We start from the raw sequence: 27380 nt of genomic DNA, 5'->3' as shown, positions 1-27380 counted from the left end.
AACAAACACTTGAAATCCAGAGATAATGACTACACACACAGAAAGAAAGGGAAAACTGCAATATGAAGGCAAAATAAAGAGCTGTAATTTTTACTGTTTTTTCAGATGTGTAAACTGTATGTATATATGTATACATATACCTTAATATGTAAAGTCATGACCATAATAAATGATTTAGTGAGGTAGTAAGATGCTTACAACTATTTTTAATGAGTAAATTTGAATTTAAAAAACATAAAAGATATCACCTGAATATTTTCAATGCTCTCTAATAGATATTTTAATATCCATTTAATTTTTAAATGTGTGTATGTTTGTGTATGTACACATATGTATATCCACACGCATCACACTGTCCACAAATGTGTACTAGTACAATTTAAATACCACAAGCAGCACTGCTACTCGTGATGAGATTTGCCAAAATGGTGGACATGTCTTTGGGAAGTCACCAATAAATCAAAATACAAGTTCTGACGTACTCAGCAGTTACATTCCTGAAAATTCCAGAATATGTTGAAACTGGGCCAAAAAAAAATTTTTTTTTCATTTCTTGTATTAAGTGGGGTTAGATATTTGGCTCAGGTAATTATAAACAGGTTTTTCACCAACTGAAATCTTTAATAGAGACATTCTAAAATGTTGCAGAAAGCACAGGATAAGCTTTCACTAGTTGACTATTTTTCTGTATACTCCAGAACGTCTAGCACCTATGGTCCTCAACCCATCAAACACCAATACCATACTCCATTCTTTTAGACAACTGCAATTGGCTCCCACCAGTTTTCAAAATACTCCCACTAAGACCCACTGAATAAAACTATCCTAAAAATACTGATTGGAGACTAACGGGATACCAGACCTACTGCTAGGCAGTAGGGACAAAGTAGTGGAAAAAATAAAAATTAAAAAAATATATAAATTAAATAAATAAAATATACATATATGGCTTAGAGCACAGCACAGTGGGGAAAGTAGCATTAAACAACTACCCAAGTCATTATATTATTACAAAATACTTTAAGTGCTAGGAAAGAAAATTATAAACTCCTAATTTAGGTGGTGGTGGCATCAGACTTTAACAGTTTGTGAATCAGTTAAATTATTTTCTTTTATTAACTTGGAGACATAACTAGAGCTGTCAGCTTTTTAATTTTGCAATGAGTTTTTTTTTTAAATAACAACTACCATTTACAATCACCATGGTAACAGAAGGCAGAAATTATTTTTGAATTTTAAAAAACATAAAGCAAAAATGGTGGGAAACCTCACTCACTACATTACTATTTTTCTCTTTTTGCTGCAGTTTGATAAAAACTTATCATAGATTGGCATTTTTGTTGCCACGGCATAAGATCCTCGCTGCTCCAAGTGTGGTCTGTGGACCAGCAGCAGCAGGATCACCTGAGAATTTTTTAAAAAGGCAAAGTCTCAGGCACCACTGCATTCCTGCTGCATCAAAATCTCATTTTCATAAGATCCCCAGGTGATTCTCATCCACATTAAAGTTTGAGAAATGCTGTCCTAGAATAGATTACACTGACCCTCCAGTGGCTGGAATTCAGCCATAACCATATACATTTGAGACTCAGGAATGATCTTTAACACTCAATAACCATTTTCTCAAAGAAGGTAATTGAGGGGTCCTGAAAAAATGAGGGCACAAGATGAAGCATAAAGCATGGGAGCTAGCATCCTAAACATCAATCACCTTTTACCCTTTAAACCTCATGACCTTGAAAAGTAAGGGGGGGGGGGGAAGCCGGGAGAGACAGTGAAGTGTCCATCACAAACAACATGCACAGCATTGCCGTAGCCTTCAGTAGCATAAAATGAGTTCCACAGCTTCTGTGTGAGAGGACGCATCTAGGGACTGTGGTAAATGCTGAGTCTTGTTCTGACTGCTTAGTGCTGCCAGAGACAAAGCAATTTTTATCACTGGCAGTCAGTAAGTCAGCCAACTGTTTAGGTGACTTGACACATGCTATTTTGAATTCATGTTTTAGGATATTTTATCCCACAATTAGTTTTTCTAGCAAAGGAACTCTCTCTAGGTATGTGTTAATTATGGCAAAGACATGAGGCACAGATTTATGTCTGTTTCCTAAGCCAATGTGATGGGGAAATAATTGCCAGTGCAGTGCAATGCCTTTATAAGACAGAAGAAAAGTTCCAGTATGGATCCACAGTGACATATGACATATGGCCACATATGGCTACTGACTACATGAATGTGGTTTGTCCAAACTGAGATATGGTGTGTAGATTGTGAGGTCTTAGTAGAAAAATATACATCAATAATAATTTTATATCAGTTACATGTCCAAATTATAATACTTTTATATACTGAGCTAAATAACACATGCTAAAGTTAAAAAAAAAAAAACTATGTATTTCTGTAATATGACTACTAGAAAGATTTAAATTATATATGGCTTGCATTAATTCTGTTGCACAGTGCAGGTCTAGAAGATCATGAGAATTGTATAGGCATCAATCATAAGTGAAAAAAGATTACATACATATATCCTAAATCTTGGAGGATACCTGCAGAAAACATGTACAGCCAAATGGACAGAAGAGATGTTCAGTAAATTGTTTTTTAGCTTCTGATCAAGGGACCCCTTTCTGAAATATCTGCATGGCGGTCCCCGAATTTATATCTAAAAGGAGAGAAATATCAAGCATTTAATAAAATAGACAAAAGGGGAGGAGCTGTAGAAACTGGAGTGCAGTTCAGTGATGACAACTTCTCTCAGAGTCTAGGAATGCAGAGGAGTGGAAAAGATAAACAAATTCCATTGACAACAGCCAATAATTTCCTGGCCTAAGTCAGTCAAATAACTAAACCTTCCCACCTCTAGTAAAATGGGGAAGGTGCAACCACAGTCTCAACACTTGAGTCAGAACAAGAAAGGTGCTACATTTGGAAAACAGCCAGAGGCGGCCTATATCGATTGGTAGAGAGGTAACTGTAAATTAAAATGAACTCACAGCAATTCTTCCAGAGTACAAAGAAGAGCAGAAAAACTTCCATGGAATTAAAAAATAGATTCAAAAATCATTTTTTTAATATGAAGACATCCACATATACCACTGTTAAAACGATATCCCCAATGCTAGAAAATGGTGTGGGGTCCGTTTGGGAATGAGACTACGGATACAAAGCAAGCAGAGTAGCTGAAGCCATCTCCAATCTGGGCAGATTCCTCTCATTCCTGGCCCCTGGAACAATCCCATCACTTAGGAAGGCTGGATCTCTGCCAACATGCTGCTTCTGCAGTCTGCTGGGGGATGGGTGAGGAGGGTGGAAATGTCTGGGCAGCTGGCTTTTATCACAAAGCCTTCTCTCTTAGAAAGGCTTATGATGAATTTCCTAGATATGATATAACACCGTATTTTAAGTGATTAAGAGTACAAAAAGATCACATTTTAAAAAATAAATGTCTTAGGTATAAGAGGCCAATAACTACATGAATGAAATCTGAGGCAATATGAAAACATTATATTCTGGTGGTTTTTAAATTCCTTTTACTAGGGGATCCCTGGGTGGCTCAGCGGTTCAGCGCCTGCCTTTGGCCCAGGGCGTGATCCTGGAGTCCCAGGATCGAGTCCCGCGTCGGGCTCCGGGCATGGAGCCTGCTTCTCCCTCTGCCTGTGTCTCTCTCTCTCTTTCTCTCTCTCTCTCTCTCTGTCTATCATGAATAAATAAAATCTTTTTAAAAAATTCCTTTTATTAGGCTTAATCTTAACAAATCTATATAGGAGAGAAACTAACCTAGTGAGAGCTTAATAGAGGCACCAGGAACTTCCCTACCTTATTCCACTTAAAAATAACTAACTTTTAACAGAGGATTCACTGTGAACCATTCACTGTTCCAAGGGCTTTATATACATTAAGACTCGTGCAATCCTAACAACCCAATGAGGCAGGTATTATTATCATTCCCCCGGTCCCAGATGCCCAGGGAGGTCAGGTACCACATTGCCAAGAAGTGTTGAAGACTGGACATGACTGCAGGTTTACGACACCTGACTGCTAGGCTAGAACGCCCTGACTTCTCACCCAGTCTATGAGGCCGCCTCACAGACTCTACTCTCAGGGACATTAAGACCCTGGCATGGAGAGGTGGATTGTTCATTGTGACAAAGCTGCTAAGCGGCGGACCGTGGATTTGAATCCGTATCTAATGCTAAATTCTTCTCATAAGCAGCTTCCTGTTTTGACCAAACCTTTGCCCCAATTTGTAACGCTGCCCAAAATATCCTATTTTCTTCTTATTCTCTAGAGGATCGTTGCTAGCCACTTCTCCCTTCTTCCTCTTAGCCAAGCTGCCGATATTCCTACCATAGTCTGAAGAATACAAAACAGGACTGATGTTCTTCACAGCTATGTAAATTTGAGTATTCAGGTCTACAAGTCTGTCATAGAACATGGGAAATAAAAAGCATTTGTCTGAATGGACACATCAGTGGGTAACTCTTATTACTGGTCATTAAAATACTAAGGCAATAACTAACATTTTGAAATCTGTATTACTAGGGTGCTTAAGGTTACACACCTTCCCTAATCTGACCCTGAAAGCAATGTCCTTAAAACCTGACTTTGCCAGATGAAGCCAAATAACTGGGGGGAGGGTGGGACGGCAAAAAACATGGGCTCCAGACTCCACTCCATCATGAGGACAGACAACAGTAGCCTAGGGCACAGTACTCTGCTCACCTCCTCAGAATGCAATTTCCTCTACAGAACACGGATGAGATACTCATCCGCTACTCCACAGAGCTGTTGCAAGAATTTTCTGAAATAACATATAAAATTGTTTCGTAAACTTTGAAGCCCTATAAAATCTGCTCTGATTATGCAGTGACACTCTCACCTGGATTAGCCAGCACACATAGGGGTTTAAGGACTTGTGATGATGGCAAAGAGAGAGACAGAGGTCTGGCACGCTAATACCACGTACTCAGGAACTCAATCCTAGAGGTGAAATTATCAATGGATTTTAAGGTTCAGGGGCTTTTTTCTAAAACAACAATGAGAGATAATAAGCACTGATTTAAATAAAAAGCTGGAAAACTCCAGGAAGGCACAATCACCACTGCAAATGCCATCCTAATCAACTCTCCCAGGGACAGCTGAGGATGCTCTAGGGGAACTTTCCTTGCTAGAACTTCTGATCAAGTGCAAGACAGAAGAAATTTTTGAAGTGATTTGAAGGTAAAAGAATTAACATGCACAATGCTTAAATGTTTTACTCTTTTTTAATAAACTGGGGGGGGGGGGGCTTTAAAAAACAAACCTAACATCTCAAAATCTAATGTACTGAATATTTCAGATTTTCTGTCAAATTTCCTTGTCAAATTCTTTTTCTCCTTCTTTTACACTATCAACATGCCAATATATGAGTCTGCAATCAACTCTGCCAAGGAGATACGTATATGGAGAAAAACTCTTTTAAAGAGGAGCAAAATAACTAATGATCTTCAAATTCAACTACAGTAACAGCTGCCCCTCTCTTAAAATAAAAGAGGTCTAATTATTAGTATTCATGCAGTCAGACTATCCCTCTGAAGGCACAGATCCACTCTTTCAGTCCTCAACAGAAATCCTTTTAAGCCATTCGACATCCTGTACAGTGTAGTTTTAGACCTGCATACAGGTCTCAGCTAGGGAGCAGGGGATTGATGTGATTACAAACTCTAGAGAAAAAAAAAAAAAATAACAAGACAAAGAAAGATGACAAAATTAAAAAATAAATAAGAGAAACAGATTTTTTTAAAAACTATAGTACAAGGAAGCCAGTAAGCTGACAAATGACATGCTACTACATTAATAATGGGAACTATGAATATTCATTACACAATAGTCATAAATAGAATGAAGGAGAAAACCAGGGTGCAGATGGGCAAAAACTCAGAAAGCTTTTCAAAGAGAAGAAAAGAAAGAAGGAAGGAAAGAAAGAAAACACACAAGTCTCAGACAATACTATTTAAGTAAGGGTCTCTGGGGTGGAAACTTTGATCTAAGATAAGATAGGACAGTAAAGAAGAAATTTCCTTACACAAAGGTAAATAAATAAACAGTATAAACTACCCAGAATGACAGGAAGTGCTTTCAATAAAAACACAGTCCAAGTTAAGTCTTTGCTTAGGATGTTAAGGATTAGAATAATACGTGTCCCAAAGCACTGATAAAGTTAGGGAAACAGTCCCACACTCTCATACCTTCACTCCCCAGAGAAGAGACAGCCCCAGATAAAAACCCAATGCATTAATGTGCAATCTCAAATGCTTGTTTTTCAGGGATCTTGGCAATGAAGAGGAAAAACCAAAGATACAAAGAGAATTTACCCCAAAACGTGTGCTCATGGATCACAGCTTGATTTTCCTTCCTATTACAAACTAGAGACCTCTTGAAATAGTCACCATAGTAGATCCACAGTTTTCCTAGAAGATATTCAGTCTCAAGAGATACACAGCAAATCTTTAAGTTCTAAATGAGTAAAAACACTGCCATACAAATGGACAGTCACTTGAGGTCTTTTAAACATGTGCTGGTTATTCAAAACTGTTTCCAAACAAACAACAGGGGGCAAAAAAAGACATGGGTACTAAATTATTGACACCACACAACATCTGGCCTGTCGTTTTTAATTAGACCAGAAGGACTCCTGAAGGCAAATGCCACAGGACTGACAGAAGTAGAGTGAGCACCTACTCTAAGTAGGAAAATCAATTTATTTGCAGCACTTTCATTTTGTTTCTCAATTAGTCCCACAGCCAAGGGCTACCCGGACACACTCTTAGCATTAATTTGCAACTTAAAAGTCACACAATTCAACAGTAAATGTAATTCAGCCATCATTTAAATGCAGGGAACTTTCAAGGCTCCTTTGAAAAGGCCACAGTCCAGGAGGCTTCCCCTTGCCCCCTGCCCAATCTGGCTGTGGGCCAGGGGGCTGTCCAGGTCACCCTCAGTGCCATTACTTCACTAGCCCTGTGACCCTGTCCTTGCTTAATGTCTCTAAGTCTCAGTTTCCCCAACTGTAAAAGTAGAAATAATAATGCCAACTTTATTGACAAGATTAAATAATGTGTTTATTTTATTCCATTTGTATTTAAAGTATTTTTTTTAGGTGTCACCATCAATAAGCAATTGGTGGGCAGCCCAAGTGGCTCAGCGGTTTAGCGCCGCCTTCAGCCCAGGGCGTGATCCTGGAGACCCAGGATCAATTCCCATGTTGAGCTCCCTGCATGGAGCCTGCTTCTCCCTCTGCCTGTGTCTCTGCTTCTCTCTCTTTCTCTCTGTGTGTCTCTCATGAATAAACAAAATCTTAAAAAAAAAAAAAAAAACTTTTAAAAATTAAATAAATAAGCAATTGGTAAATTTCTATAGCATTCTGGAAAATAAAGAAAAAAGAAATCTTGTATCCGAATTATGGAAATAAATTTACCAAAAAGACCCCAGTAGTACTGTCCATTTATTCCTTCAAGCAACGCTTATTCAGCACATACCAGGTACAAAGCACTATGCTGAACAAATGAGATATAGAAGGAGGTAGAACTTCACCTCTGCGCTCCCAGGAACCATATGGGTGGAGGCGGGGGTTGGAATAAGAGGTGATTGTAGGGATACAAATATCTACTCAAACAGGTTCCAAGAGGAAAACATCCTGACGGAGAGAATTCCTCAATTTATCAACTCACAGACACAGAATACAGAATAGGGACAAAAGGGCTACCTTTGCCAAGACCATGAATAGGTTGCAGTGAGAATGTTGGCAACCCACAAAGAGAACCACATGGACATCATCAGAGCCTAGAGGGGAGGCAGTAACCCAGAAGTGGGAAAGCAAGGGAAGACTTTCCTTCCTCTGTAAATGGGGTAATGATCACAGATCTTCCTGGAAATTCCTGTCACCAAATGCACACTGTAGATGGGATGTATGTGAGCACTGTTTCCTCCTAAAGCGCTGGTTAAGAATGTTCACAAATGCAGAGCTCCTGAGTGTCTTCTGGGATATAAAGTCCCATCGACCCATCTAGCTGACAAACCCACCAGAGGACATACTTTTCTGCCAAGTCCAGTTAGCACATAGTCATGGCAAGGCCACTGGGAGAGAGGAAAACAGAACAGCAGTAGGAGGAAGCCTAAATTTGGACTTCCCAGCCTCAATTTCCCCATCTTTAAAATGCAGAGTTTCCTAAAATTAGATCACTAGTGTCCCATGATAACGCTAGTTGGCGGGTACCTTGTGACCCTCAGCTTGCGTGGAAAGAAAGATGACATAAATGTCACTTGAGTGTGATGGGTGCTGTGAGTGGCACAATCAAGTTCTATGAAGAAGAGTACCTGCTATGTGCCAAGACCTGCAAAGAATTTATAGGCATTACCTGATTAATCTTCACAATAACTCTGCCAGGTAGAGATTACGATCCTTGTTATACAGTTAAGGAAAAGGAGGCACACATAATTTTTCTGGTTGGGGAAGGAGCAACCCAGCTGGAAGATGGAGCAGCAAGATCCCAAAGCTCCTCTTCCTGTGATTTTACTCACCACCCTGCATCAGAGCAAGCTCAGAGTGGAGGGGCATGGGTTCACAGCCCAGGAGAACAGAGTCACAACCAGAGACAGCCAGCGCCAATCAGTTAATCGTTCAAAATAAATGAACCCTCGAAGACAAATATCTAGCCCATCAAACCGTGAATCAATGATTCCGTCACTCATCCCCAAACTGGTGATCCTTGCTGATCCCCAAAATGGTGGCAGATGTCCCACTAAAAAGTTCAGAAACATTTTTCAGGTTTTTTTTTTTTTTTAAGATTTTATTTATTTATTCATGAGAAACAGAGAGAGAGAAAGAGGGCAGAAACACAGGCAGAGGGAGAAGCAGGCTCCATGCAGGGAGCCCAACACGGGACTCAATCCCAGGTCTTCAGGATCAGGCCCTGGACCAAAGGCAGTGCTAAACCACTGAGCCACCTGGGCTGCCCTCAGTTTTCAGATTTCTAACTGGACAAAAATACTGTGCACTAATTGTATCATCTTGCAGGATACACTTGCAACTTTCACTACAGAAATATTTAATAGACTTTTAAGAGCAAAAGAACGTCAAAGAGGTACTAAAGAGGCATATAGTATCTCTTTTCATAAAATGTACAAATTTAAATATTCCTCAAAACAACTTTCAAATAATTAAACCTAATCATTAGTTCTCAGACACAGAGTGCTTTAAAAACTCAGCAACCAAACTTACTATATACCCTTTGGTTATTAAATGCCTAGAGAAGTTGAAATAATCAGTATTTTATGTTCATTAAAAAATTTTATGTTGAAAAATACTCATCTGAGACAAAGAAAAATAACAGCTTTCATTTAGAAAGTTACAAGCATCAAGAGAGAAAAAACTGATAAATATAAGAAAGGAAGAGATTAAAAAACCGTTTGTAGATAATACACTTATATACCCAGAAAACCCAAAGGAAGTCCCTGAAAAATACTGGAACCAAGAGAGTTGAGTAAAATAGCAAAATGGAAAATAAATATTTTTAAAATCCTACAGGAACAAAAACCATAAAAATTGATTCTCATTCTTAATTAGCAATTATTTTTTAAGAAACATCTTGAAATAACATTAATGACAAAGAAAAAAGTAAGCCACAAAGATTAAGAAAACTACAATAAGGTACTTTAAGAAAAGATCTTGATTTAAAAAAGAAAAAACTTGAACAGTAATGGGACATACCATGTTCCTACACAGGAAAAAAAAAAATACAAACTGAAAAGTACACTCTCTTAAAAAACAAAAACAAATCAACAACAACAAAAAATCTGTAAACCAAAAAGAATACTCTTTTACAAATATTGTAAGATGAGATCCCTGGGTGGCTCAGCGGTTGCGCATCTGCCTACGGCCCTGGGCGTGATCCTGAGGTCCTTGGGATCGAGTCCCACATCGGGCTCCCTGCATGGAGCCTGCTTCTCCCTTTGCCTGTGTGTGTCTCTGCCTGTGTTTCTGCCTCTCTCTCTCTCTGTCTCTCATGAATAAATAAAAATAAATAAATAAATAAACAAACAAGTATTGTAAGATAATTTTTTACTAAAAAATAAAGTTTTGGGATGTCTGAGTGGTTCAGTGCTTGAGCGTCTGCCTTTGGCTCAGGGCATGATTCCAGGGTCCTGGGATTGAGGCCCACATCAGGCTCCCCACAGGGAGCCTGCTTCTCCCTCTGCCTATGTCTCTGCCTCTCTCTCTGTGTCTCTCATAACTAAATAAATAAAACCTGTAAAATAAAATAAAATAAAGTTTTATTTTTCTAAGTTTTCAATTTTTTATATCATCTGCATTTTTTATCTTTTCATGAATGACCAGGTGTCATTTTATATGTCAAAATATAACAGTATTATAATTAAAAACAATAAAAATATCAAGTTTTCAAATGTAATCTTTCAGTTTCAAGGCTGTATTTTAATCAAATTTCCAGGTTTCATAAACTGCCAAATGTGTCAACTGAGTTACTAAAAATGTAAGTTAAACAAGATTGAGCAACAACACAGAGAAACAGAAAAAAAACTAACAGCTTCATTTCTTTCCCTTCCTTTACTTTGAAGATAAATGTAATCTGGGCAGCCCCGGTGGCGCAGCAGTTTAGCGCCGCCTGCAGCCCGGGGTGTGATCCTGGAGTCCCGGGATCAAGTCCCACATCAGGCTCCCTGCGTGGAACCTGCTTCTCCCTCTGCCTGTGTCTCTGCCTCTCTCTTTCTCCCTCTCTCTGAATGAATGAATGAATGAATGAATGAATGAATGAATGAATGAATGAATAAATAAATAAATAAATAAATAAATAAAATCTTTAAAAAAAAAAAGATAAATGTAATCTGAAGTTAAAAAAAAAATTAAAAATAGGTGTTACAACCAAGCTCAGCAACACATCACACACACCACTGCCCTTAAAGGAAAAGTGCCCACATGGAAATGGAAACTAGTTGAGGCTCCCCGTGTAAGTTGAATGCTCCCCCAAACAGAAGGAAGGGTTGGCAAATACATTCATTTTTAAAGTAAATATTAACTTTAATGAGCTTGGTGACCAGAAAACTGATTCTTCTCTCTTGATATTTTCACTTCTCTGATCCTTCTCATCAAAAAGAAAGAAAAAAAAAATTCCCTAAGAAGGCATAAATTCTCCTGCTTCTGAACCCAACCTGTATCAGAGAAGACTCTAAAATCGCTCTTTGGGTTTGTGTGCCCTCAAATCTTCCCTACTCAACTAGTGGTAAACAAAGAAGGCAAAGCAAATCAAACAATATACGTGCCAGGACCAGTCTATGAAATGCAGTGGAGAGAAGAAGGTAACTCTGGTAATTGCAGTACAGGGGCCAGTTACTATAAAACATCTGCATCTCTGGTCTGCTGTCATCCTCTTCTTCTTCCCCTGCCCACATCAGTCATGAGCTGGAAAAGAAGTAGGTCCGTCACAGTGAAAGGATGGCATAAGGAGCACAAAGGTCATCAGTGGCCTATACCCACTGCCTGGGCTGTGAACGGCCTCAGAGCAAAAGAAGCCTGGTGCTGGTGGCTGAACCATCTGCCTGAGACAAGATGGAGTGCACTGTGCTGTCCCCACGAAGCAGTTTTAGAGGAGAAAAAGGAAAGAAGAAACCGCAGGGGGGTGAGAAGTATAGAGAAGAAGAGAAAGAAAAAACTGCTCTGTTTCTTTTCTCAACTCCCAGGTTAAAAATGGAAAGGAACACAAAGTAGTCAACATCTCTCTCCATGCCCACCTAAAAGCTTTCTTTTTCTGACTGAGATGTAAATATTAAAAACACCTGCCTTTTCTCACTAGGTTTTTAATTTTCACAAAGACTTCAGTTGTCACATATGAAATAAAAATGAAGCAAGGGTCACATGCCCAAGTGTGTGTGTGCGTGTATGTGACACACACATACACATACACATACACTATAAAGTTAGGATTTAAAGAAAAGAATTGTTTGTTATCTGACATTTTCTGTTTAATATTAACTACTTGCCTTGTTCAAGGAGTCAATTTTATACCCATTGTAAGATCTTCTGACACCGTTTTCTGAACATACCAGCATGTTCACAATGCCTCCCAGCCAGAACCAATCCATAGGCAGGCTGGTGACCCACGGCCTCTCATCCAATCATTCCCCTTCCATTACCTTCGCTGTCTGCAGATCCCTAATGTCTAACTGGAAATCTGTATCCAACTACTGCAACCAGAAGGATCAAGATTATATTTCTAATAATTCCATCCAATCCCCATCCAAATCCAGACAAAAACGGAAATACAAGCACAGTTTTAACATAACCTTAAAACTGAAATCTAAAATGCAAAGAATAATTCAGGCAAGAGACTTCCTTGAGCTCACACTAACCGTATTTCTCTTCAGCAACTTATCTAATCTTCCTGGACCTCCGTTTCCCTGCTGTAAAATGAGTGTAACTTGGCTCAAAAAATGACACAGATCTAGTGCAGGAATCTTTTAAGTTTCCTTGCTCCTATTCCTTATTTCATTCACTTATTAGAATTACTACCAAACATCAGTTGCATCTTTGTAGGAATTTCAGGTCCTCCCCGCATCTGGATGCCACATAGTGCACCCAGTGTCTGTGGATAGTTTCTCCCTTCTCATGGTAAGCAGCCCAGTCAAATGCTAAGCACACATTGGAGTCAGAGAGACTGGATCGCAATCATGGATTAAACCTGTCTAGCTAAGGGGCTTTGAGCAAGTCACAACTTCAATGAACCTCAATTTCTGTATTATTCTTTTGTTGTATTCCCTTTTTACAGAGGCTTCCCCCATACAGGCGTACAGATGTTTTACAAAGCTGAGATCCTACTCTCTATATAATGGTTGTTTTCATTCGTTATTTTATTTTATGCTTTTTAATATGTAATAAATTGTCTGCAATGAGAATGATTACTTTCTTAACAGCAAGTATTAAAATTGTTCAGTGGGGCAGCCCCAGTGGCGCAGCGGTTTAGAGCCGCCTACAGCCTAGGCCGTGATCCTGGCGACCTGGGATCGAGTCCCAGGTCAGGCTTCCTGCATGGAGCCTGCTTCTCCCTCTGCCCGGGTCTCTGACCCTCCTCTCTCTCTCTCTCTGAATAAATAAAAAAATCTTTAAAAAAATAAAATAAATAAAATCGTTCAGTGAAAATATGTAATTTTGATAGGAAGGAAAAATTCTGAGCCTGAAAAAAAAGTCCAGGGTGAATTCATTGACCATATCGCCTAAAAAGAGAGTCAAATGGATGGAAATGAATATATATTATAAGGAAAATAAAGAAAATGTAATACTAAAAATGAATCATCCAAAATTGTGGTCATCCAATTAATGTCACTAATATAGGCTTTAAGATTTTTATCTTCCAATAACTGTAGAGAAATTAATGTAAAGGCAAACCAGTGTATCTTGCAAAGTACATATTTATTTCTTCCTTTTATGACTAAAAGCACCTTTTTGTTGTACATGTAACACATCATTTAGATAAAGTAATGCAAACCTCTTGGGGAAAGTTCTGAGCTCAATTAGGGCATCTGGGGACAGGCCATATGTTACCAAGCCTTTTGCACACCTGAACCCCAATATCTAATGACCAAAGGATACTCATTTATAAAATTAAATAGTCTGTCTTTTAAGAGAAGAGAATCAAGCACTGCAGAACATTCTCCATCATTTTACTTGAAGACAAGGTAAAGATAGCTACACAACTAAAAAAAATTTAAATAAATGACCACCTCTAACACAAAGGAAGTTGTAATTCATGCCTTGAAGGATGATTACTAACCCAATTTATCTCATCAATCTTACCTCCTCTTTACCTTTAAGTTTACCTTAAGTTTATTATTAATGAAATTTTCACTAAAACTGAAAAAAAAAACGGTTATTCTTACTCACTTTTATCTGTGGTAGAATAATATCTACTTAGCCTCTTTCTTGTTAAAAAATTCTTGATCAGTGTCTCCATTTTGGTACTGTTGTTTGGTTTTTGGTTTTTTTTTTTTTTTTTTTTGGAGGGGGGAGGTGTTAGCTAAAATATCTAGAAAACTAAGATACAAAGAAATATACAATTGTAGATCTAAGACTATATTTTCTGAGCCAAAAATCAGGATGCATGATCTGAAATCAAGAGCACTTAAAAAAAATTCAGACCACACATGACTACATTAATGTCCACCGTCAATTCCTTTCTAACAGTTCCATAACAGATATTTCAGAAAAGTGGCTCTCAACCATTTTCAGCATCTCAACAAATCTGTGGGATATGACCTACTCCCCAAAAATAAGCCTCGCTAACTGCAGCAGCAGTATTCTCAAAGTGTGTGATTTTGGTAGGGGAAGTGTACTGAAACCTTTGGGAAGCATTTAGAAATTCACCCTCCATATTCACCACTGTTTTATTGAGCTGGTGCAGTATCCTTTTTTCAAAATCTTTTAAAATAGAACAAATAATGTTCTAAAGTAACTAAGTTATAGTCTAGCCCAGCTTTAAGGCAAGGAACTGATTAGTTTGTATCCACCAAGACAAATGTCATGGGTGCTAATTTCATACTTGGCAGTTCCCATGGGCAAACTCTGGAATGTGCCAAATTCCTGGTCCTCTAGCTGCAACGCAGCCCTTTTCTTTCTTGCTCAAGAAAATACATCAAAAAACAATTGAGAGACTGACATCAATCTGCTCTACATTTTTTTAAAGGAAATTATTTGCATACTTCAACATTGCAGCTGATAAGAACACTGAGTTATAACAATGTGTTTGAGGTTGGCTATGCTAGAATGCTAATTCTCATACACTGAATATGAAGATACCTTCTAGTCATCACACTTTATAGACCTCTCACATGAGAGTTAACACAGACTGAAATAAGCATGTAGAAGCCTCTTTTAATACTTACAAGTCGATTTGCTATGTTAAAAAAAAAAAAATGTGTACCAGTGAAAGTCAAGTAAGTACTTTAACTGACAAGATTTAGGCTGAGTATACAATTACATGTTAAAACAACTTTTTCTACTTTACTTGTAAAAGCCTAAAAAGAATTTTGTTCACATATTCCTAACCCGTGTAAGTAACATTTAATATCATGGAATTTAGAATTTAGAGTATCTATTTAGAAAAGCTTACACACACACACACAAAAAAAAAAAAACTACTCATCACATCATTTACAAATTAAGCACGTGATGTTGCACAAGACACTGTAGTACAGTACAAGACACAGGTACAGAAATGGTGCACAAGACACTGCTGTATTTTCAGATCATTAAAAAAAATTTTTTTAAAGAAAACCCCCATATGCTTAACACAAAGAAAAGAAAGCAAGCAAGGGGTAGAAGGAAGAGGGAAGGAAGGTGGCAGGGAGGGAGGGAGAAGAAAGAAACCTTAAAAACTAAAACCTAAGCCAACTCTATATACTGACAATAAAACAGATTCAGAAGGAAAAACTGAATATTCCTTCAATTATTGTCCTTGGATAGGGAAAGCTCCTTCAAAAACCTCACATTGACACATTTTGGAGAAATCAAGCTTGCAAAATGGAAAGCGATTTGCTGGTTCCAATTTTTTGTAATGGTGCTTTTTGTAAATTTTATGACACAGAGAATAAAGAGTTAAGTGTATTTTAGACTACCAAAAAAAAATTAGTAAGTGTGTCTCTCAGAGAAGGACCACTTAGAAAGATATGTCTGTCACACTGACCTATAGGTCAGCACGCTCCAGATCAAGTAGAGCATGATTCCAGTCCCCTGAAAACTCCCTGGCCTAGCTGATTTCAATTATCAGTCCGGGGCCTAGAGTAAGAGGCCATCTCAAATGTAACCAAGCAACTTAAGGATTCATAGATTATAAATTAGTGGCTCAAATTTCAGTAAGAAGGAAAATGCATATTACATACTCCCTGTAGCTGGGCCCATTTTATTCTTATTGAAGAATATTGTAAGTACTTAAGTTGTATTTAAAAAAAAAAAAAAAACTCCCTACACCAAAGGTCAGCTCTCTACAAAATAATTCAAACATGCAAATCAAGGCACACCCAGTAAGGGAACACCAACCATGCTCACAAGAGAGACTTCTTATAGGTTAACAAGCCTGCCAAGGATGCACAGCGCTTAAGAAGAGAAACAAGACCCTACTCATTCTTTCACCTCTGTAACATTCTATCTTTTGGGAGTTAAGAATATGGAAGTGACTAATTCTCCCAAATGTCATCCATCTTACATTTTGTGACATGTACTTCCTCCCTGAATTTTTACAGCACTACCCAGACATTCTAGCCACTGTCTGGGACTAGACATAATTATTATAATTATGTCTACCATAATTAGGGAGACAGTAAATGTGGTCAAACATTTATAGAAAGGGAAAACTAAAGCACAGAAAGTTTCAAGCATCCAAAAATCTCAACTAAATTCCAATCATAGAATTAAGGAGGCAGTGAGGTTCTCCTTCAGCCACCCAAAATGTTGCATTTAAAAAATTACTATGCCAATCATGAAATGGGCAAAAGACATGAAGAGAAATCTCACAGAGGAAGACATAGACATGGCCAACATGCACATGAGAAAATCCTCTGCATCACTTGCCATCAGGGAAATACAAATCCAAACCACAATGAGATCCCACCTCACACCAGTGAGAATGGGGAAAATTAACAAGGCAGGAAACCACAAATGTTGGAGAGGATGCGGAGAAAGGGGAACCCTCTTACACTGTTGGTGGGAATGTGAACTGGTGCAGCCACTCTGGAAAACTGTGTGGAGGTTCCTCAAAGAGTTAAAAATAGACCTGCCCTACGACCCAGCAATTGCACTGTTGGGGATTTACCCCAATGACTCAGATGCAATGAAACGCCGGGACACCTGCACCCCGATGTTTATAGCAGCAATGTCCGCAATAGCCAAACTGTGGAAGGAGCCTCGGTGTCCATCGAAAGATGAATGGATAAAGAAGATGTGGTCTATATATATAATGGAATATTACTCTGCCATTAGAAACGACAAATACCCACGATTTGCTTCAACGTGGATGGAACTGGAGAGTATTATGCTGAGTGAAATGAGTCAATCGGAGAAGGACAATCATTATATGGTCTCATTCATTTGGGGAATATAAAAAATAGTGGAAGGGAATAAAGGGGAAAGGAGAAAAAAAGAGTGAGAAATATCAGAGAGGGAGACAGAACATGAGAGACTCCTAACTCTGGGAAACGAACTAGGGGTGGTGGAAGGGGAGGAGGGTGGGGGTGAGTGGGTGACGGGCACTGAGGGGGATACTTGACAGGATGAGCACTGGGTGTTATTCTGTATGTTGGTAAATTGAACACCAATAAAAATTATTTTATTAAAAAAAATTACTATGTACCAGATTGCCAGCATAATCAGAAAATAGTCTGTAAATTTCTAGACTTCTTGCATGGGAGGTTCATATCATCGAGGGATGTCAGCCATGACCATGGTCAAAATAAAATAGGAAATAAACTAATGTAAAATCATACTATAAAGAAAGTGAATCTGAATCTGTGCCCAGGTCCAACACTGTGAGATGACAGGACCCCGCCAACATGTACATGTCAGTGGGATTAAATACTGTGTGAGACTTACTAGATCTATGAGTTAGGCTTAGAGCAGATTCAGAGCCTGACATAAAAGCAGACCTCAGCAAACATTTGCATCTTTGAATTAGGAAACATCCATCACGACAAGAAAGACATTTAGGGAAGGGTGGAGTAGAGGAGTGAGAGATGGAACAATGAGACTGATTAAGAGGTTACTGGGATAAAAAAAAAAAAAAAACAAAGCAAAAGCGATAAAGTACTGAACTGAGGTGGTGGCGCTGCAATGATAACAAAGGCATCAGAGTAAGAGACTGTCTGATGAGGGCGGAAAGGTGGGCATGAGATAGATCACGGAAGGCCTTGAACAGCAAATTAAGAGTCTGGACTTGAACCTGCAGCCCAGAGAGACCTTTTAAAGCATTATGCAAGAGAAAAGTATGATTTGCATTTCAGATCTATGACTATGTTGGAATGGAAGGCAAGCTGTAGGCAGAGAAGCCAGTGAGATGACCACAAGCCCAGGCAAGAGAGGCTGAGGTTGAATGTGCGCCTCAGCAGTGGGAAGGGGGATGGCAGGAGGCAATGAGGACAGAGCCAGGGTCAGGATGTAGAGCTTGGAGGAGAGCTTAGGACCATGTCAGGCTGCTTCTGCCTTAGAAAAATCACTGAGCCAGGAAAGAGAAAAGGCACAGGTTTGGGGGATATTTTGCATGTGCTGAGACTGAAGTGACTAGGAGACACGGAGGCAGAAACATCTAATACTTGACTGTGGAGCTCAGAGCAGAAAGGGGGGTCAGCCACACTCATGTGAGTGTACCGAGGGAGCAGCCAAGAGCAAGGAATGGACGGACTACTCGGGGAGAGCATGAGGAGGAAATGATCACAGTGGGCAGAGGGTTTCCCCAGCCACAGCAGAGATGGAGAACACCCGCCCATGCTCGGAACCTGGGCTGAAACACCTGTACGAGGGAAGAGATGGGAATGGGATAGCAAAGGATACGTGGATAAGGACAGAAAAAATCAATTACACAAGCTTTGGAATGAAAGCAGAGAAAGGAATGAAGAAAAAAGGAGGAACTAGTCAAGGACAGGAGAAAAAACACCTCCTCTGAGACTGAAAAAAGGGAAGTAAGACTGGATCAAAAAAGGCACATGTGCTGGCAAGGTGCTGACATCTCAGACTATCTAGTGTTCTAAGGAGCTGGAGGGTGTTATGGGTTGGATTGTGTCCACCAGAAATTCTTATGTTGAAGTCTTAACACCATTCCCACCTGGCCCGTACCTCCAAACATGTTCTGATTTGGAAATAGGTCAGATAGTGCAGATGTCAGTAAAATTAAGACGAGGTCATGCTGGCGTAGGGTGAGCCCCTAATTCAATAAGACTGGTGTCTTTATATTTTTCCCTTTTTTTAATTTAAATTCAATTAATTACCATATAATGTATTATTGGTTTCAGAGGTAGAGGTCAGTGATTCATCAGTCTTATATAATACCCAGTGCTCATTACATCCCGTGCCCTCCTTAATGGACTGTGTCTTTATAAGAAGGGGAAAGTTGGAAACACAGACATTCATTAAGGGAAGGTGATGTGAAGACACAGGGAGAAGGCCATCTACAAACGAAGGAAAGCAGCCTGGAACATTTCCTTCCCTCACAGCCTTCGGAAGGAACCAACCCAGCCCACTCTTTGATTTCACAGACTTCTGGTCTTCGGAACTATGAGACAATACACTTCTGTTGTTCAAGCCACCCAGCTTGTGGTCCTTTTCTACGACAACTCTAGCAAACTGGTACAGAGGTAAAGTCATCTCCTAAAAGAAGGAGGAGTGGAGAAGGATAGCTAGAAGGTTTGAGGGAAGGGGAAGGGTTTCAGCAGGAAACAGGCCAGCCACACAGCGCAAGACTGTGCACAGCTGCCTCGGGTTCCAGCTAAGGCTGGAGACGATAAATTTATTTACAGAGTGATTTCCTCAAGCAGCTCTTGGCAGCCACTGGGTAAGAGAGGAAGGGGTGCCAGGTCAAAATCGAGGGCAGACAGAGTAGATTTCCAGCAAAGTACAAAGGGATACGGCCACTGAGGATACTTGCAAGGGAGGGATGTACCTCTAGCTGAACAGAAAGGGAAGGGGGGGGGGTTGTGGGCTGGAAGAATGGGGTCTTCTCCACTTGGAGAAGGGGTCATCTGGGAACAGGCAGCCAGCAAAGAAGAGAGAGAGGGAGCGCAACCCCAGTGAGGAAACTAACAGGGAAAGGCTGTTACTGGGATTTAATATTTTTGATAAGGAAATCAGGGAAGTCTGAAGCTAGACGGCTGTTATACAATGTATATGTTATTCATAGACTCTGAGGCCTGAAATGATGATGGCAGTGCATGAAAAATAATGACCAGGAGTGTCCCCAAATCATATCTGTACTGATCCCTAGAATCTGGTTCTCAGAAAAATCACTGATGTATTTTTATATCTTTATACAAAATGACAAAGAGGGGTGTGGACTGGAAGCAGAGACCAATACATACTACCTCCATCTAGCTCACAAAATTATTATATTAAACAGAGAGGAAGCAAGTTGACCTACAGTTCAGATATAAAAATGTTAGGACACCTCAGATGCTTTGTACACATGTCCCTAGGACACAAAAAATAAAATAGCTGGAAAATGCCAAAATATGTGTTGGCAACCCCTTCTACTTTGCAAACACAGAACAACTGACCAGAGAACAGAATAATTAGAAAACCTGTAAATGATCATTCATTTTTTCCCAAACAAATAAGTGCTTAATTATCTGGGTTGCGTATGATAAACAAACAAAACTCTTTGCATTTCAAAGGTTTATTTCAATCACTAGAATTTTTGTATGTCTCACTAAAGAGCCAAGCATAGTCAATCAACACTTTGTTCTAGCAATTCATCTGAGCTAAAATAACAAAGGCATGAAACAGAACAAAAACTACACAATTTAATCTTTTTTAATTTACACACAAGAACAATTCATAAATTGTTGTGGCTTTAGACATTTCCAACTCTTTCTATACACATATGTTTATACTTACTTGGAATTTTTTACTCCCAAAGTTCAAAAAGTTTTATGCGTAGTACTTTTACATTGGAGGAGATTAACTGTATTTTCCGACCTTTTTTATTTTAGGTCTCATTTTAAAACAAATCACTAAATAAAAAGATAAGATTCAAAAACTTCCCTGAAGTCAGAGGATAGAATTGTTCATTGGCATGGGGAAAACAGGACCACCAGGGGACATGGCCTATGACATCTACTAAGGACAAAAAGGGGAGAAAGAATTTGGAAAGTTCTGCAACTTCATATAATATAAAGATATCCTTATAAATGGTTAGTCCATCCACATCAAATATATAGGTTAAACCTACAGAACATAAAACACTTCCTATTTTAATCAGAGCCCAGATACACAACGAATGAAGTGCAAAATGATCGTCCTCTCCCCAAATATGATGGGTTTCAACAAAATTTCCTATTCCAACAAAATTGCCTGTTGTAAACATCCCTCCATACTTAAACTTCCAAAGTGCCTCCTTCTCTCTCTACAACAAGCATTAGCATATCATTCCTGAATATAATTCCAGGCTGCTTATGAAAATTCGCAGTCACAGTATTTCAGCCTATTTAAGAATGAACAAATAAATGTCTTTCAAATAGGTCCACATCTATTTTTCTCCTCTGTTCAAGGTCAAACATTTACACACATCCTAGAGAAATCCTCTGTAGCAATCAGGGAGTAGCACACTAAACTCTAGCTCCAGGCACTCTAGAGGAGGCCACTCCTGGAGATTAAGAAGCCCTCTGCCCCATAAATACAGAGTAAGAAGAGAGTGGCCACACCTCGATGCATATCTAAGAAGCTGACCCAGCCTCGAGGTTTCAAGAGTCAAACCTTAACTGAATTACAACAGATGGGAGTCTCCCAATTGCAAGAGGAAAAACAGAAGACCAAAAAACGAGTTCAAGAAAACTTCTAACACTGTAGTCTGAAGATGGTCATAAAACTTGGTAACTTCCTGTTTATTTAATCACAGACCCGATGCTCTTTTCTGAATTTTTTTTAATATTTTATTTATTTTTTCATGAGAGAGAGAGGGAGAGAGGTAGAGACATAAGCAGAAGCAGGCTCCCTGCAGGGAGCCTGATGCAGGACTCGATCCCATGACCCCAGGATCACAATGTGAGCCAAAGTGAGACATTCAACCACTGAGCCACCCAGATGCCCATCTTTTCTGATCTTTGTAAAACTGTAAGTTCGCGTTGATCACTATGTAGGATTTTATTTTACATTTAAAGACAGAAAACTTGAAGATGATCCTACCTATTCTTACAAATGAGAAAACTGAATGGCTAGAAACTGGTGAAGGAGAATCCACTTTGTCTAACATTCGGTCAACATTCTCTCTCCTTATTAGCAACAGATATATACTCATATTCAACAGGTATTTATTGAATGTTAAGATGTGCAAGACATCTGAGGGAATACAAAGCTGAATACAGTCATCCTCTGAAGGAATCTAAAAAGTGGTGAGTTTCAGGTAATATTTGCACCGTTTTAATAGGTAAATCATAACACAAAGCCTCAAGTGGAATTTTAGAGGAGTATCTGAAAGTTACCCTCTTTATAGCTCTAATTATTTCAAACTGAATCTTTCCTTCCTCTTTGTAGCCCTTCCAAATACAGAAAGTGATGTCATGGTGAGAACATCGGTAAAGAGAGGATGATGACAACGACAAAGACAAGGACAATGAAAATACCTTCTATGGGACACTTCTAATGTACCCATCACTATTCCGTAACCTTTACATACTTAGCTTATTTATTCTGCCCAACAATCTTAGGAAGGAGATAAGTATTTCTAATTTACAAAAAGGTTTTGGAAAAAGTAAATCAATTGTCCCTGAAAGGGTAGTTGAGTTCAAGTTTACACTCAGGCAAGTCTTTACTACTACTGTCTCCTAGGTGCCTGACCCTGGCACTTTCCATAATTAACTGGAAGTTCCCTGGCCCCTCTGGACCTAAATTTCTCTATCTATGAAATGGTGAAACTGATCACGTGATTTCCAACATCTCTTCCAGGTATGCCACTCTGCAATTTACTAATTTGAGGTTTTTAACCAATCTCTTGTGGGGCAGAGGAAAGAAAAAACTTTGTAAAAGCTAAGGAGAATTTTGCCCCAAATTACAAAATCCAGACCTTTGTGCAGAGGTTTCCGGGTAAAGGGTGGGTTGTCACAGGCTTGATATATCCTTAACTTTCATGTAGGTTCCAGTCTCAGATTTTTTTGAAAGCTAACCATAGCCATATGACAAAATAACATACAATTATTAACGATGGCACTTAAACTAAACAGGAGGTTTTTCAAATCCCTAATAATGATTAAGAGTCCTCTGTAAAAACATGGGAACATACCACATTATTGGTTACAAGCAAAAAAGCAGGATGTAATGTATGGCTTATGTTTTTTGTTTCTAAACAAGGAGAATGAAGCAAGAGCATTCAACAGTGGTCGTAGCTAGATAATAGGATTGGGAGATCTTTCCTTCTCCTTTTCCTTCTTTTTCTTTTTTATGTAAGCTTAAATTACCTCCATAATTAGAGAGGAGACTTTTCTTTACAAAGAGAGAAAAGGTGTCCAATATTCTCACACTGATTTCTTCTGAAAAGAAAATACTCTCCTAAAAACATCTCAGTAACACTGCAGAAATTCCAGAAATACAGGTTTAAAGGAGAACATCATTATTACCTACTGTAAATGAGGAAGAAAATAGTCCTCTATTGCTTCAGGTCTAGAATAACTAAGTTTTACAGGATGTTTCAGGACTACTGGTAGGGGAAGTTGCTTTGTAGTCCAGGGACATGTAGCTCCATAGAGCTGGGCCCCAGGAAAAAAAAGAACAGGTGCAATAGACAAAGCAGCAGACCATGAGAGCCAAATGCCACTGGCCCCATCCAAAAATCCTGATCTGGAGCAGGCTCTCCCTGAGTGGTCCTACCCTGCCCCACCACCAACCACATGGTCAAAGGGACTTTCCATGAACACAAATGTCCGCACTTCTCTGCAGTACTACAGCAGAGGAACGACAGGTAGCATATTTCATGGAATCTTCAACTGTTAAACAACCACAACCAAACTAATCTATGCTTCATTAGGCTGCAGGATAAGCCCATTATGTATACAGTTCTGTGTTTTCTTATATACTCCGAATATGTGTGTATGTGTGTATATATATATATATATATACACACATACACATGCAAGTGGCCCAGTTTATAACACAGAGCAATTACTGTTGCTCTGGATGGTGACAATGAAACCCTTCACCCTATAGCACTCTTGAGAATATTTTGTAAACACATTGTTTCTCTGGTGATTCCCACTGATATTACAAAAAACTCAGGAAAGAATACAATTTAAAAATCACATTCAGAATGCTATTAACCACCTACAAACCCTCAGCCTCATCGGAACAGACTTTTCTGCTACTTTGTAGCAAGTAGATAAAGAGAGATCTGATATACAAAGAACAGGAACTGTCAGCTTCTCCTTTGGGAGTCTGAGAGACAATACGTGGCGTCAACATCACATCACACCCTGATTCAGAGGAGGGCTGCAGGGAGACATGACGCCCAACTCACCAACAACTCCAGACTTGCCCTAAGCACCCTCCGCACACTGGGCTTCACCAGGACACTACCACCATTAAGAAGACAGCAAAACAAAGGCCTGTGGGTATCTTTCGTTAATTTAAAAAGACATATTTCTGTTGATTGTTACCAAAATTCATTCGAATGATTACTTAAAACTGAAAATAATATAATGTAAGTAAAGAGACGTCCTCTCTTTTTTTAAGGCATTTTTTTTCTCTAAGTGTGAAGTTGGCACCTATTAACTGTACCTGGCAGTAATTAAATACATCTAACATTAGATAAAGAAATTTAACCTACCTCATCAAAGGTGGTGTCATCTTTCTTCAAAGCTATAAAATAAAAAGGGAAAGGAAACAGTTATTGTGAAACATCTCAAAGAAACTAAACATCTAAGTCCCAGAAAACAGAAAGAAAACAAAGCAGTATGGTGTTTTCATTTCAGAAAGTAAAACTGTACCCCAACCTGAATAACAATGTTATGATACAAAAAGGAAAGCTGCAAATGAGACAGAGAATTGCACAGCATGCATCTTTGTGAAACACTTTCATAAATATGTAAATGGACAAGCCTCCCAAGTATGGAAAAGAAGTATGCATATCTTTCGCCTATCTCTTCTTTAGTAGGAAAAATGTTTTAATGAAAATATGAAGAATCAAAAAGTAATCTTAAAGAAATTTCCCCTTCAACTTCTGGGTTTTGAACATATATCATTATGCATGGTGTGTGGTCCTCCCAAACCAATTGTCAGGATGACACCCACTCTGCACAGTGCCCCGAATGAGATTTTCATGCCGAGAAGTTTAAATATGGTGATGAAAGACTAAGCATGTAAAATAAGCACTGCAGAAACATAATTCAAAAATTTTAACATGATCAATTTTATAACAAAGTATTACCAATGGAAACAATACATTCAGAATATTTTATAGGGGTTAGCAAATATTTAAATATGCATGGCTTCAGAATTGGAATTTTATTACTCTAAAAAGAAAGAGGAGTATTTCATGTGTTGCTGGCAAACACCAAGTTCCTTAAAACCTACAATTACTTAGAATGTTTCATATTAAGGAGAATGCATAAAGGAGCTAATTTTGCTGAAACCACTAGTTGGAGAAATGTTTCCAGTTTATAGAATTGTGCATAGGTGTTTACTGGTCTATACTAGACAGTTCTAGTAGGGATAGGAGAACTTGTATAGCTCTTACTTGGAAAGCTATGTTCTGAACAAAAGCCATGGAAAGCAAATTAGGTTGGCAATTAAGCTCTGAGAGAAGTCATGTTCTTTTTTTTTTTTTTTAATTAAGATTTTATTTATTTATTCACAAGAGACACAGAGAGAGAGAGGGGCAGAGACACAGGCAGAGGGAGAAGCAGACTCCATGCAGGGAGCCCGACATGGGACTTGATCCTGGGTCTCCAGGATCATGCCCTGGGCCAAAGGCAGGCTCTAAACTGCTGAGCCACCCAGGGATCCCCGAGAGAAGTCATGTTCTTAAACTGGAGCTATCTTATCAGAGCTTATACTATATAGTCTAGCATCTTAAAAAGGATATTTTCTGTTTCATACTATAGATGTGGTTTGGGGAAGTTGAGGGAGACGAAGGTAGATGAAATGTTTCTGAAAGTTTAAATCTTAGTTTTCCTCTCTTTTTTGCTTAAGAAACTGATCTGTAAGAAATTTCTCTACTTGTTCTATAAGAGGACAGCTTCTTCTGAATGAAAAATTAAAAGATAGCCCTTTCAAGTCTCAAATGACTTATTTTGCATTCAATTACTGACACACATTTTATTACATATTTGCTTTAACTTATATTAAGTCTAAAATAAGCTATTTCAATAGAAAGTTATTAAGAGCCTAGATGATACTTAATAGTTATATTTCAACTCAGAATGTAAAACTTCTAATCTAGAAAGCTTTCTTTAAATACCAGTCAATCGTGTTACTAAACTACAATCCTCCAATCCTCACTTCCCTCAAATCTAAGGCATGTCCTCTAATCAACATACTTGAGTAGTGATTCCTAGATAAAATATTAGTTAACTACGTAAATACAGGCAAGCACCTTCAGTTCTTTTTGGAAAAAGAATTAGCTCATTGATTTCAAATACAAAGTAAATCACTGTACAGCCTCATACCTAGATCATTTAACAAGGACTAATGAAAAATTATGTGGCTGTCACGCAAGATGTGAAGTTAAAGCAGCAAGGCCTATAATTCACAGAACAAACTTTCTATATTTACCTTGGATATGATCAAAGTTCTCAAATTTAGTCGTGGATTTTCGTAAGCAAAGCATCCAATAAGAATTACAGTTGATACTATCCTTTGGGTAATTGCAAACACGAATGAAGACCCTCAAGCTAAGAGATGAGTAAAGCAAAAATGTAAAATGTCTTTGACATCTGGAAAGGACTGTTTCCTTCTTGCCACCTAAGTCCTGCCAATTCCCTCACCATTCTAGATAACGGGGTGGGGTCTGAGGGCAGAAAGAGAAGGAAGAAATAGAAGAGGGAATTGCAGGTGATTTTCTAAAATATAAGGAGCAGGAAGCTAGATTCTCTCCCCTGCATTCTATTCTCAAGCCCAAGATACCAGGGGAGAACATTTTAAGACACAAAAAATCTATGGCTTCACATAGATTGACACCTGATACATTTTCTTACAAATATTGAATCCTTGCCCTGAACAGCAGTTAACAGTAACAACAAAGGCCAATTAATGATGTCTTTGCCAAATATTCATCAGGTCATTGCTGAATGAACTCTGACCTAAACAAGCACACAACATCTCATTATTGATTACTCTCCCTGATTGTCATTAATCATTTATGTAAATGTAAACTCACAATTGTCTTCAAAGATATCTTGGAATAGCAAGCATATTACATTTTTATGGGTTAACAAAGCGGTATATATTAAATCATTTAAGATAATCATATATTCGGGCAGCCTGGGTGGCTCAGCGATTTAGCGCCGCCTTCAGCCCAGGACGTGATCCTGGAGACCCGGGATCGAGTCCCACATCGGGGCTCCCTGCATGGAGCCTGCTTCTCCCTCTGCCTATGTCTCTGCCTCTCTCTCTCTCTCTCTCTCTCTCTCTCTCTCCCTCTCTCTCTCTGTG

At 38.8% G+C, this 27380-nt stretch overlaps 1 protein-coding gene across 10 annotated transcripts in view; it reads right to left on the bottom strand.

The window, feature by feature from the left end:
• Positions 1-27380, bottom strand: part of CDK14 (cyclin dependent kinase 14) — a 722239-nt gene that overhangs the window by 535875 nt on the left and 158984 nt on the right. For all 10 annotated transcript variants that reach the window (XR_005369364.1, XM_038556760.1, XM_038556759.1 and 7 more), the window contains one exon: positions 24556-24587. Coding sequence is in view for 7 of the 10 variants with exons in the window: in XM_038556762.1 (XP_038412690.1) it covers positions 24556-24587 (32 nt within the window). In the remaining 3 variants the exon portion in view is untranslated. The remainder of the gene's footprint in view (positions 1-24555; positions 24588-27380) is intronic.

Source organism: Canis lupus, chromosome 14 (assembly GCF_011100685.1).
Source record: "Canis lupus familiaris isolate Mischka breed German Shepherd chromosome 14, alternate assembly UU_Cfam_GSD_1.0, whole genome shotgun sequence".
Taxonomy (NCBI): domain Eukaryota; kingdom Metazoa; phylum Chordata; class Mammalia; order Carnivora; family Canidae; genus Canis; species Canis lupus.
The sequence above is the reverse complement of the archived record's forward strand: the minus strand, read 5'-3'. Positions and strand labels throughout refer to the sequence as shown.